At 41.0% G+C, this 13,983-nt stretch overlaps 1 protein-coding gene across 6 annotated transcripts in view; it reads right to left on the bottom strand.

The window, feature by feature from the left end:
• nfic (nuclear factor I/C) overlaps positions 1 to 12,244 on the bottom strand; it is a 45,420-nt gene extending 33,176 nt beyond the window's left edge. For 5 of the 6 annotated variants that reach the window (XR_002276650.1, XR_002276651.1, XM_020620865.1 and 2 more), the window contains exon 1: positions 11,982 to 12,244. Coding sequence is in view for 3 of the 6 variants with exons in the window: in XM_020620865.1 (XP_020476521.1) it covers positions 11,982 to 12,062 (81 nt within the window). In the remaining 3 variants the exon portion in view is untranslated. Of the gene's footprint in view, positions 1 to 10,970; positions 11,480 to 11,981 lie in introns of those variants that run through there. The other variant, XM_020620868.1, reaches the window with a different exon arrangement.
• Between the last annotated feature and the right edge of the window lie 1,739 nt (positions 12,245 to 13,983).

The raw sequence follows: 13,983 nt of genomic DNA, 5'->3' as shown, positions 1-13,983 counted from the left end.
AACACAGCCCGGCGATGGATTGGCGACATGTCCAGGGTGTCCCCCGATTGCCGGCCGGGATTGGCTCCGGCCCCACCTGTGACCCCGTTCAGGGACTAAGCGGTAATGAATGAATGAATGAATAATTGTCTAATTCTGTAAAATTGAGATGTTCATGTTTGCTTGCTTATGCAAACTGGCCACAGTAATTTAGTGGCCTTTGCTGTCACTGCCAAAATACACCATCTGCTTTATGATGGTGTTGTCATGACAAGTGGCTGCACATAAGCTTGTTCCATATATTAATTATTTTAAAAAATGAAATGAAAATGAATGAAAAATGAAATAAATGTGTTATTAATAAAAAATGAAAATTAAATTCAGGAGTAATACTAAATTATGATGGAATTTTAATGACCCTGTCCATCAAAATGATGGAAAATAAAGTCTAGCATGATCTCTGCAATACCCTGTTAGAAAGTTTGGAAAATAAAATGTTGAGAGCTGTGTTTAATGTAGACCTTGATGACTCTGACTTGGGTAACAGGGACTCAACTCGGATTATTCTTTGGTGACTCGGACTCAAGCCTCGACTCAGACTCGAACACTAGGGACTCGACTACAACATTGCTTCAGGGATGTCAATCTGTCCATTTGGGAAGCACAAGTGGTTGAGAATCTGTTTCACCTGCTTTGGTGCAAATGAAACAGGTGCAATGGAGAGGAAAAACCAAGACGACCCCCCCAAAAGGGAATGAGTGTGCATGTGGTGGCCACAGACAAATGCTCTCTCCTGATCCTTCCTGACTGATTCTTCTCAAGTTTTACATTTTGCTAGGGTCCTTGTCACTACTGGTACCTGCAGCCCAGTCAGGTTGCACTGGTAGTCCAGTCCAGTTACTCCAAGATGACACCCATACTTGCAGTCACGGGAAGGTTTGCTGTGTCTCAAGAGCATAGAGGAGATATCAGGAGACCTGCCATTTCAACAGGAGAACTGGACAGGACCATAGCAGGGCAACAACCCAGCAGCAGGACCGGTATCGTATCTGGTCCTTTGTGCAAGGATGAACAGGAGGAGCACTGAGAGAGCCCTGCAACACGACCTCCAGCAGCTACTGGTGTGCATGTTTCTGACCACACTGTCAGAAACAGACTCCATGAGGGTGGTATGAGGGCCTGACATCCTCTAGTATGAGCTGTGCTCATAGCCAAGCACCATGCAGCTCAACTGGCATTTGCCAAAGAACATGGGCACCCTGTTCTCTTCACAGATGAGAGCAGGTTCACACTGAGCACATGTCATAGGCATGAAGGAGTCTGGAGATGCCGTGGTGAACATTATGCTGCCTGTAACATCATCGAGCATGACCTGTTTGGTGGTGTGTTAGTGATGGTCTGGGGAGGCATATCCTTGGAGGGCTGCACAGACCTCCAGGTCATAGCCAACGGTACCCTGACTGTTGTGAGGTACTGGGGTGAAATCCTCAGAGTGACTGTTAGACCTTACGCTGGTGCAGTGGGCCCTGGGTTCCTCCTGGTGCAGAACAGTGCCTGACCTCATGTGGACACAGTGTGTAGGCAGTTTCTGGAAGACAAAGACACTGAGGCCATTGACTGGCCCTCACCTTCCCCTGACCTAAATCCAATTGAGCACCAATGGGACATTATGTATCAGTGATTCTGACACGGCATCACCAAGTAAAACCACAAACTGTCCAGAAGCTCACTGATGCTCTGATCCATGTCTGGGGTGAGATCCGCCAACTCATCAGGAGCATGCCTAGATGTTGTTGGCAGGGCATACAGGTACACAGGGGGCATACACACTTCTGAGGTACATTACAGTTACAGAACTTGGATGAGCCTGTGATTTCAGTGTTTTTACTTTGATTTTCAGTGTGATTTTGAATCCAGCCTCCATGGGTTGATGACCTTGGTTTCCACTGACTGATGTCATGTCACTTTGTTCTGAACAAATTATACAATGTACATTAGCAAAGGGTTTCAACTTGAATAATATGTTCATCAAGACCTGATGGGTGATTTAAATGTTCCTTTAATTTTTTTGATCAGTGTACAAAAAACAAACAGTCCTCTTCAACTGTCTTAACAAAAATACATTGAGCTACAAAAATGCCGCAACAGAGAGAAGGCAAAGGCACAGGCAGACGGCACTCAAATCCAAAAGCAGATTACAAGCCTAGAAGTCAAAACCAGGCAAGACAGGAGACTGACAGAACGAAGGCAGCGAGTCAAAAGGGGCATGTTAACAGGCAGCAGAAAACAGGAACAGGAGAAGGCTGGACAGCACCATGTGATAAATAACTGAAGTAATAAATAGATTATGTAGTCTATTTAAAGGATTGTCAGCCATAGCGCAAAAATGGAGGGGTTTATTCTGTTTATTAAATTAGCTACTTGTTCCTGATTTAAAAGAAAAAATTATTTCATCACTCTATAGCCCCTTCAGACATGGTACACAGGAATTTGCGGGCTACATGTAGCAGATGCTTTTTTGGTGTTCAGAATGGAGCTGCTCTGTGCAAAGGCTTTGTTCAAACATAGCAGGACCTAGCTGGGTACAGCCACAATGTTCACATGATATCCAGTATCACACCATTATTCCACCGCAGAGGGTGAGGAGGCCTTTGATTTCCATGTCGGCCCAGTTTCCACCATTCCGCATTAGCTTCTGCTACTAAACAATATATTCTCTGTAGCTATTCAAATTAAACTTTGTGCTAGCTAGTAATGTTTTCATCTTTATGCCCAAATTTCACTGCCTGCCCAAAATATACACAACTAAGAAATAGAAATAGCCAGCAAATTCCTAGCTATGTCTGAAAGGGGTTTATTGGCCTTCCTCTCAGGGAAAGCATGTAACTTAAGCACAAATATAAAAATCATGTTTAAGTCAACTTGGGTAGCTTGTGAATTTTTCCCCATAAATCAATAAGGGTTTATAATAATTAATTATACTGGAGTAAAAAGTACAATATTTACCTCTAAAATGCAGTGAAGTCAAAGTATGAAGCAACAGAAAATAAAAACTCAAGTAAAGATACCTCAAAATTGTACTCAAGTACAGTACTTGAGTAAATGTACTTAATTACTTTCCACCACTTTTTAAAACAGCTAAAAAATGTGCAATTAATCACATGCTAACTATAGACAATCAAAGGATTAACATCGGTAATCAAATGCAAAAGTAAAGGGAACGTATTTCTGAGCATTTCAAAATTTATGAGAGACAGCTGCAGATGATGCAAGATTTAAATCGCTACATATTTAAACTGACAATATATAATGTCAGGTGTACAAATGGACTTTTTGCAAAAATGAGACAGGCAGCGCACACTTGTATTTCTATTGAAACGATGCTCTTAGAGGGAATTTTTTCTTCTGAGACATGGCTCTATCCTAGTTTACCACGTTTGATCTTCTCTCGTCAATTAACCAGTGCACACTGTGAGAGTCGTTACCTTATACATCCAAGTATCGGACAGCATCCTGTTGTAAGGCACGCAGAGGAAAAATAAAATGTAAGACAACAAAAACAAAGGTTCGACTAGAAGAGGCTCAGTCAACTGGCGGGTCTCTTGACTAATATTCAGCTAGTCGATTTTTGGGGGCATCCCTACTAATATTTTAATATTTATTATTTGATGTTTTTGTGTGTGATAACTAAATGAACGGTCTTGTTTTGATCTTGAAATGTGTTCTCAGATCTCTCTTGTGAAAGATGTCTTGAACTCAAATTTCTTAAAAATAAATAAAATAAAAAAATATTTTTAAAATGACCTAAATTAATAAATCTTTCTCTTAGTGTCCATTTCTGTTTACCATCTGTGAACAGCTCCTGTGTCCGTCAATCGCAACCAACCAAATCGGATCCAACTCTTCTACTAAATTATTAGCACGATAGTAAGGATAGGTTGGTGGTCGTGCTGACTGGTATTTGGTTTCAGTGTCACTGGATCCGTAGAAGCAGGTACCCTCCAAAGCACCGATGGCAGATGTGAGTAAAGTGCTGCTTGGTGCACCAGAACAAGGAGGAGACCACGGAAAAATACACTCAGAAATGCAGTTATCTGTCTGTCGAGTCAAACAAGGTCTTTTGACATAGAGGACAGAACACCGTGGTTCACTTTTAATTTACTCTATGACCATAGTTTCACTTTGTCACCATGTATAATTTAAGCAGATGATGATGGATAGAAATGGCAATCGTATCCATTCAGACCTGAACCCAGTAAAATGTGCAAAAATAAATAAATAAAAATAAAGGGGTCTGAATACTTTCTGAATGCATTGTACAGGGATGATTACAATTATTGCTATAGGCCTATTATTGTGTACATCATATTTAATGTTGTAGCTGCTAAAGCTTTAGCTAATTTTAACTACCTTATATGCTTAGAATTTGAGGAACTGCTGAGTAGCTTGTGAGTTTTACACCAAGGATCAAAACGTTTTATGATAATAGTATTTTTGCTTTATTAACCTTTTTTAAAGTAACTAGTACTGAAAGTGGAAAGAAAGAAATGTGAGTACAAAGAACATTTTTCTTTGAAATGTAGTTAAGATGAAGTATCAGAAAATGAAAATGTGCAAATACCTCACAATTGTACTTAAGTACAGTACTTGAATAAATGTACTTTGTTGCTTTCCACCTGTACTAAAGAGGCCCTGAGAGAAATAATAGTCCCCCTGCCCTACAGAAGAGGAGTTCCTCAGCTGATGGGAACAAGTGTAAAGGAGACAAGCTTTCTGACTTCAACACTCAAAGAACAGCCTTTGATAACACGAAGAGCAGATATGAATGAAATGTCACAAGATTCCCTGTTGACCCAGTGGACATTCTGTCACGGTGCACCGTTTTGGAACCACAGAAAAAGCCACTGTGGCAAAACAGTCCTCTGAGAATTTCTCTCCCTGTGGTGCAGAGAAACTTGAAAACCAACTGGCGCACGTCTCGTGTAATGCAAGTGCAGAGTTTGCAATGCTGAAGCAAGTCTTGGTTTCCAGTGATTTGTATGCTTCATGTTCCTCTCAGCAGTTTGCAGAGGTTGTTTTGCATGAAGACACAGTAGCTATGGTCATTCTGTGTCCTGTTTAATGTTGCTTCTAATGTTTGCAACATTAAATGTGGTGTACATAATAATACATCAATAGTTACAATCCAATAATCTGCTATACATTAAAGTGAAATATGCTATTCTACATCATGACTACTGTTACTTTTGGTATTTCAAGTACATTTTTATGCTAAAACTTTTGTACTTTATTATGTAACATCTAACCCAACAAGCTCTATGTTTCTGATGAGCAGTCACCAGCCACATCAACCTGACCAGTGTTTGATTGTTGTGTCTTGTTGCTTTTCTTCTTCTCTCCCTCCTATATCCACTCACCCCAACCGGTCGAGGCAGAAGGCCACCCACCAAGAGCCGGGGTCTGTCGGAGGTTTCTTCCGTTAAAGGGAGTTTTTCCTCCCCACTGTCGCCAAGTGCTGCTCAAGGGGGATTTGTTGGGTTTTCCCTCTGTGATAATAATGATAACAACAGTAAGGTCTAGACCTTACTTTGTAAAGTGTCCTGAGATGATTTTTGTCATGATTTGGTGCTATACAAATAAAACTGAAATGAAAAATGAATTGATTATGCAGTTTACAGATCACACGTTGTTATTTACAGCATAATGTTTGCAATTCATAGTTACTGAAGAAAACTTTTAAATTTTAACTAGAGGTAGAAACTGTTGATGTAGATTAGAGTAACACTGTAGAAATATTACTGGAACGTTAGGTACAGTAATACACTGTAAACCTCATATTCTGTGGAGTACTGTAATAATGTTCACAGAAATTAACAGTTAAAATAAATTAAAGTAGTCGCCTTGTAAAAAATACAGTAAAACACTGTCAGCTGTGGTTTCCAGTGTTGGGAGATTTGTTAGTGTATCGTGCAGGGAGTATTTAATTCCCTCAACTTAATTTCTCAAACCAGCCTACTCATAGCTTTCACGTGATGTCACATCAGTATAAGGCCGCCCACCTGAAGGGCAAAACCAAGCTTTCCTGCACTGCTCTCCACTTTTACCAGGTTTGTTTGGCCAGACTAAGGCACAAACATCAGAAAAACAATTCACGTTGTCACAAGATACTGTGTTAATATGACCAAAATATCCTTAATACCTTTTCACTATTACCCTAGAAAGCTGACTCCAGTGACCTTGAAACCAACAACCTGTGGATCTTTGTTAGGTAGCTAATCAGCATTCGCCCATTGCTTTGGCAATCAAGGATTTGTTGTCTTTCACCTCCCAATCTAAGCATTACTGACCCATTCACATCTAAAATACATATGTACTTAGTGTTCTTTCATCATGGCCACAGTGTAAGGGGAGGGATTCTTCACAAGCTATATGATGCTAAGCATCACCAAAATAGCTTCAGCAGGGACTTCACTACGCACACAAGGTGCAGGGCAGAGATCATACACAGCAGGGCAAACAGGAGGATGAAGCCTATGCTTTGACCGGATCCACTTAAGATCCTTCCTGTAGGATCGCGTGGAAGTATGGCCATGTTTATTTGCAATTTAAAGCGCAATTTCTCCGATTCACCGCTCTGGTTTGTTCTCTCTTCCTTGGTGGCACAGCTTTATAACACAGGCAGTGAAATCTGGCCACAAAGATTAAGAAATGGCTGGCCAGATTCTTTTGTTCCTATTAAAGAGCCGCTGCATCACTAAAAAAATTAACAAGACTGTGCTGCAGTTCTCCTGAGTGTCCAGTGTGGGAAGGGCTTTTGGTTCTCCACGGCTCTGTGGGAGTTACAGGACTCAAAAGTATGGATCAAGGATAACTGATAGCATGACATGGGGACTTCACTACTATGATAAGAATGTGAACTTCACAAATTTCAAAAAGAGTTTTTTACCATTTTAGAATATGATATGTTTTACTATATTAGAACCTGATATATTATTGGTTTTTAATGGTTTCTTATCCTCAGGGGCAAGAGACAGACTTTACTATTAGGTAGCTGCCTAAGGCCCCAAAGGCCAGAAATGTACAATCATGTTTTGAAACTGTACATATTGTATAATTAAAATATTGTATAATTACTCTCTTAGTCACCCCCCAACACACACACACACACACACACTAAAGGTACATGGACTATTCCACTTCTAGATGCGCCACTGACCACCAAATACAAACACAGTGGTGTTCAAGCTTTAATATGGTCAAGAGTCTGAATGACAGCATCAAACATGAAATGGAATTGTCCCAGAGGGAATTCTCAGAGGCGGAAGGGAAAACTACAGACAGAGAGAGAAGTAGCAACACGTTGGTCCAGATAGCAAACACCAACACCGAGGCAAATACATCACAATCAGACACAGGTACTTCCATAACACAGGCAAATAGAGAAATTATACATATAAACTGCATTATTCTTTCAGAAAATTCCAATCGCTGTTTCAGCGGGGCAACAGCTCAGAGCTGGGGAAAGCTCTACTCTACACAGCAAAGGCCGGGCAAAGCCAATTGGGATCCAACTGTGATTATAAATCCTTTGTTAGATTCATAATTTTGTGGCTACCTTAAAATATATTTATTAAATGAGGTTGTGGATGTTTTTTCTTTTGTGTGGGTTTTTTTTCCAATCAATATCATATCCACTCAACACAATCCCATGGATAATTAGTTAGACCCAACTAGATTACAGCTTCATTTTCATCTAGTAATGGAAGTGTAACAACAGTGATCAGGAGGTGCAGAAAAGCCCCAGTGCCATTTACCCGAGACAGAGAGAGAGGAGAAAACATCATTTTCATCATAAAGAGCTTTATCTTTGAAGCTTTGCTTTAACGTAAACATCCCTGGGCTGAAAACCATAATTTCCATAGTGTCATCATTTCTTTTTGCAGATTTCTACATGCTCTTTCCCAGTGATAACACGGGGTCAGAGAAAACACTGCACTCCCTGTGCTGTTTAACATTGTATTTTGAAGAATGGAAGCTGATATGAAAGCACTCTGGTCACTTCTGATGACTCTGCTGCGTTAACTCTAGAAATGATGACTCACCAGAAAAGTGGAAAAATGTCCTGCAGTTAAAAAAATAGAAAAAAAAACATGGGGAAAGTTCAAAATAATAATTCTTAGAGAATATGGCCAGAGGTGTAATGGAGCACGGAGAGGATGTGTCATTTAGACAGGAAAGGAGACGAGAGGGTGAAGAATAATATTAAATACTGAAATGATGTGAATTCAGCCCATTTTAAATGACAAGCTTAAAGTCCCCACAGCTGCTGCACTGTGCCTCCCCATCCTGTCCTTTTAACGCTTTCAGCTCATCCCAAAATCAGATTACATTTACTACACTGTATCATCTATATAGCCCAGAGATGGGGACTCAAGTTTGCAACTTGGACTCGAGTCGCACTTGAGTCTCTCAATCTCACACACACACACACACACACACACACACACACACACACACAGTGACCTCTCTAATGATAAATAACAATGCCCCTCACCCACACTGTTCAAATCACCTGACAAATTTACACACAAAGCAAAACTAGCATGTCATCCTAGCCAAGACAGACTACAGCTGTGTGCAAATTTTGCATTCCCTTACTTTGAAATGGCAAATAGAGTTAAACGAAATATTTTTTCTCAGCATCATAATATTTAATGCACATTTAGCTAATACAAATGTTCCTTCATCAACAGAAGTAAAAGTGGTTATAGTAAAATAATATCCGTGTAGTGTTTGTATCCATTCAAGTGTAATTTCAGGTTATTTTTCATGGCTGACTTGTTCCAGATATTGGGCTGAATTCATTCTTCCTTCCACTTTATGCAGAGCTCCAGTGCCTGATGTAGACATACACCCCCCAAAATATCAGTGAGCCTCCACCATATTTGACTGTGGGAGTGGTGTTCCCCTCCTTGTAGGCAGTCTTTTTTCGCCACACATACCTGTGTGAATTATGACCAAATAATTCAATTTTGGTCTCCTTAGCAAACTCCAAGCCTGCTGCCTTATGTCTAGAAGTAAGCAATAGCTTCCTGTGTGCTTTTCTGCAAAACAATCCAGACTTGTGCAAACTATGCTTGACTATGGGGATGTGGACTCTTTATTCCAGTTGCCTATAAGGACTTTGCCAGGTCCCCTGCTGTTTGTTTTGGATTCTTACACAGCTCTCGAGCAGGATTCCTAGCGCCTCTTTCAGTTACAGTGTCACTGAAAACCCGTGGATCGATGTGAAGAGGGCTGTACACAGCAGACAATCAAGCAATTTGGTAGACTTGGAACAAATCAGCCATGAAAAATGGGCTAAAATTACACCTGTAAGGATACAAACGCTGCTCAGAGGTTGGAGGAGGTTAGGAAGGACATACAAAGTATTACAGAACATTTCATAAAGGGGGATGCGAACATCTACACTGATACTCTTTTACTGTAACTTTCTTTTTATACCCCCCCACCACCATTTTTGTTACTTGTGCTGATGAAAGAACATTATATTGTACTAGCTGACTCTGCATTAAATATTATGTTGATTAGGGGAAAAAATTGTTTATTCGTTTTGGCATTTCAAAGTACGGGGATGTAAACTTTTACACACAACTGCACTGGATCCTTAAATTGACCCTCATGTCCTGCTGGAGGGGCTCTCCACTTTGTCCTGCTCAATGTCCATTTCCTTTACTAGCCAACTAACATTAAAGTAAAATAATCCAGCAAGCAATAGAACATTAAATCTTAAGTGTTTTTTAAAACTAAAACTTAGTAGCCAACCGTTTTTAATGTTTGCATTTGAACAATCAAGCTACTTATAGCTACTTGGTTGTCTCAGTCTGGCTACATCCCATTGTTATTTTATTTTATTCAAACCATCTTCACCAGCATGACGTGATGTGGTGCATTCAAAAGCCAATGTCCCAGTATTCCCAGCTTACAAAAACTGGCCATAAACTCCTACCCCTGCCATTCTAAGTTTATCTTGCACACTGGCCTAATTTCAGCTGCCACCTCATACGGAGTTTTAAACAAAGGAGAGTACAAAAATGTGAAATGTATTTTCCAGGATGACAGTGCTTTTCCAGGACACTATACAATCTACCTCCATTTCCATGTTTTTTCCATGGCTGGAAAACTGGTAAAAATCTTCCAGGCGTTCCAGGAGGCATGGGAACCCTGAATACTTCAACCACTCTGGCAGATGGTTTGTTTTAACAGATCAGATTCGACTTACTTGTCATTGTACACCATAAGAACAATTAGCATCTGACTAGCAAAGAGCCTAAGCTATGGATAAGCTATATATGAATAAATCTGAAGAACAACAATAAAACCCAGCTCAAACCCTCACAGGCCTCACTGACCAACCACTGGATAAGACTTTATATAGCAGGCTGTGTGGATGTTTGTAGAACTTAATAAGTTGTATGTTTCTTTTTTTTTTTAAAACATCACCTGTATGCATAGGCAGTATTACAACAAGGCGTAAATAGTTTCACCTTCAGAAATTCAGGGAGTGTACGTACACAAAAAAGGTTTGTCACAAAATAAACCACTTTTATTTTGTGACAAACCTTGTTTTTTTTGCTTGAAAATAATAATTGTATCATCTTTCAAACTTTAAGGACAGAAGCTTAACGATATAAACACTGTCACGTCAACACATGAAGAGCAGCCTGACTGTACGTCGGTTTAGTGGGCATTTCAAGCCTCGTTGAGGATGCTCCGACTGCAGCTACAAATAACTAGATTCTCAGATTTAATCCGTGTTACGACTCTCAGTTTATAGTGGTATAGGGGCAACATTTGAGTGCTTTCTACCCTGTGGGATCTGTGTTGTTATGAAGTGGCTCATTTACCAACTTGAACTTAAATTAGTGTACCCACTGACAGGACTGCGGATGCAGGAGGATTCCCTCCACAAGCTGCAGCTCGGTGTTTACCTTAGTGGCTCAGAGCCCGCGCTAGGAGGCCTTCTCTCGGCCTGTCATTGCAGCTCAGTCCGCTGGCTCTAACTGCGGCCATTTTCTGCTGACTAACACACACACACCGGGAGAAGGAGGCTGGTGCTGAACTTCAACTTGGCCTCCACCGTCCCGCGTGACGACCGGAACAGGGGTGACGACGGGCCTGTCGCTGCACGTTGTTCCACAAAAGCCCCAAACTCAACAACTTTGACCCGAGAATGCCCACGCTGATACACACATACACCATTGCACGTTGCCCGCTTACTCACTCACCGCAAGGGGCAGGAAATCACATTTTCCGGTGGGATAAAGCAATACGTCCCGTTCTCCTTCAGGGAGACAACCTTGCTCCAAACTCCATTGAAAACTGCTTGAGTTTAAAGTTGACGTGTTTATGCCAAATATGCTTATCGACTCGTTTGTGACGTTACACCGCGATCTGTTTGCTGGTCTTTAGGCAAATTCGGCACACATAAAATACTCAAAATAAGCCTCACGTCAACAAGATATCAAGTTTAATAATCACACTGCTGGCTTCCGCCCCGTGCAGTGTGTGAGAAAAACAATTGAAAGAACGATCGAACTGAACAAGCAAGTTAAGGTTTTATTAAAATATGGTATATATTGCGTGTCGCATCCGTGCCGAATTTAAGCGTGGATCTTGACAATGCTTCACCGTTTTCAAGTGTTGTGCCAAGTGTATGTATTTGCCGTTATGCAAGGGATATTTTATTGGCCAGATTTTTTTAATGAAATTTGGCAAAAGAGTCTCTCCTTGGGCAAACGTCAACTAAAAGGCGGAGAGAAAACAGTGGAAATGCCCTTGTGACATTTAGAGAAAGGGATGCAACTACCGCCGCTTTCTGCTCCACTTTAAGCCGCGTAGCTAACGTTACTTGTTCAACTCCTCGCATTGCGTCTTTTTGGAAAACGCCAAACAGCACACCAGCTGGAAGGGACAGTACACCGGAACAGGTTTTGTCCTACCATTTCGAAGCTTCGCCGCCACCGGGGGAAGTTAAAGCTGATTTCAACGCCTGCCCATCTTGCGCTGTCGGTCGTTATCATTCCATAGGGTATTTATGTCCATCAGCGTGCGTGTGTCAGCTGGAGTAAAGCCGCGGGGCTCCAGACCAGGAACGTCCCGCGTCAAGCTTCGGCCTCCCTCCTCCACCTCCACGATAGGCTGCGGCACAACAGAACCGAACCGTGCCGTGCCGTGCCGTGCTTGACTGTCACTGTTCCCGTCATTCTCTCGCAGCCTACTCTTATGCATCTCATTTTCTCTCTTCTTTCCACCCCTGTCCCTTTTAATTCTTTCATTTACTTTTTGCAGGCTACTTTTTCTTTGTCCTCTTCAATGTCTCCCCATCCTTTCCTCATCCTTTTATCATTTCCCCTCTTCCTTCACTATACCTTTGGCTTTGCTGTGGTTTTTTTTATTGAATGGGGTCTACATTTAGAATGCATTTACAGTCTACCTGGAAATCCTACATTTTGTTGAATGGGGCCATTGATTTCAGGAGATGCAGTGTCCAGCTGGGTTCAACTTTGACCCAATTTGAAAATTCACTTCCTGTCAAATACTTTGTTCCTTTACAAATTTTATAACATATTTCAAAAATATAATTTAAAACAGAAGGCCTAGCCTATTTACATATAATATATACAATATAGTTCTGTGGCCTCACAGTGAGAAGGTTCCAGGTTTGAGCCCTGGTCGACCAGGGGCCTTTCTGTGTGGAGTCTGCATGTTCTCCCTGTGCCTGCGTGGGTTCTCTCCGGGTAGTCCAGCTTCCTCCCATAGTCCAAAGACATGCAGCTTAGGTTGACTGGTGACTCTAAATTGCTGGTAGTAGTGAGTGTGAGTGTGTGTGGTTGTTTGTCTACATGTCAGCCTTGTGACAGACAGGAGACCTGTCCAGGGTGGACCCCACCTCTCGCCCAGCATCAGCTGGGATTGGCTACAGACCCCCATGACCCTATTCAGGAATAAGTGGTATAGATAATAGATGGATGGAATATTAATAATAATATAATATTTTATTCTGCCTCCTTCAAAATACACAGCAACCAGAAAACCAATGTATAGTTTAAGATGAAAAGAACAAGGAAGCAAATAAAACAATAAAGAAATGCACACTTGCTGTACAATGGCAACATGTAGCAATTTTGTGTGTTAACAAAGATATGTTGGCAGTTTAGTATGTGAAATTCAACAGCACCTTCTTCTGTGCTTTTTGTAGCTTTGTCCTCAGCATCCACTGCAGTGTCGAAGAGTAAGGATGAGAGCGAAGCGTTCATAGAATGGCCCATGGTGAACCAGGAGTGACAAGCTGTTCAAATGTCATAATCAGCAACGGCTTAACTGTTGTACAGATATGCCAGGGAACTGGTATGTGTCAGTGGAATTTGAGTGACAGTGGCATACTAAGCACTAACAGTGGCACCACTCAGCCAGCATATTCCACTAGAACATTAGCGACATCTGGATGAATTATAATAACTTTGGTGATCCCATAAATTTTATCTTGAGAAGACAAAGTCAAAAATGTTAGTACCTCAGTACCTTGGCTAATGATCAAATGCCTGCAGAACTGATATTCCCATCAGCCTCTGACAGTGTTTGGTGCCAATTAGCTATAAGCAACATAACATCCTAAACTAAGATGGTAACTATGGTAAACATTATACATGCTTGTTTAAAAAGGTGGGTAATAGAAGGCACATGTGCAGCACCCATTCAGAGTAAGCACATCTTTTCTATGGTTTTGATTGTTTTTACTTTTTCAGCATTTTTTATTACTTCAAGTAGATTTATTCAGTATGAAATTACCCACAAAAATGAATGTATCATGGCCACTGTATTGCTAAGTCAACACTAGCTTCCTCCCAGTCTATCTCATATGGATAAATGTATATGAAAAGGCAGTACTACCAAACAGAACTATGAAATGTGTTTCCAGTCTTTGAAGCCAGTTTTAATGAA

This window comes from Monopterus albus, unplaced genomic scaffold (genome assembly GCF_001952655.1).
Source record: "Monopterus albus unplaced genomic scaffold, M_albus_1.0 scaffold250.1, whole genome shotgun sequence".
NCBI classification, from domain to species: Eukaryota; Metazoa; Chordata; class Actinopteri; order Synbranchiformes; family Synbranchidae; genus Monopterus; species Monopterus albus.
Note: the sequence above shows the minus strand (reverse complement) of the source record. Positions and strands in the feature narration are given on the sequence as shown.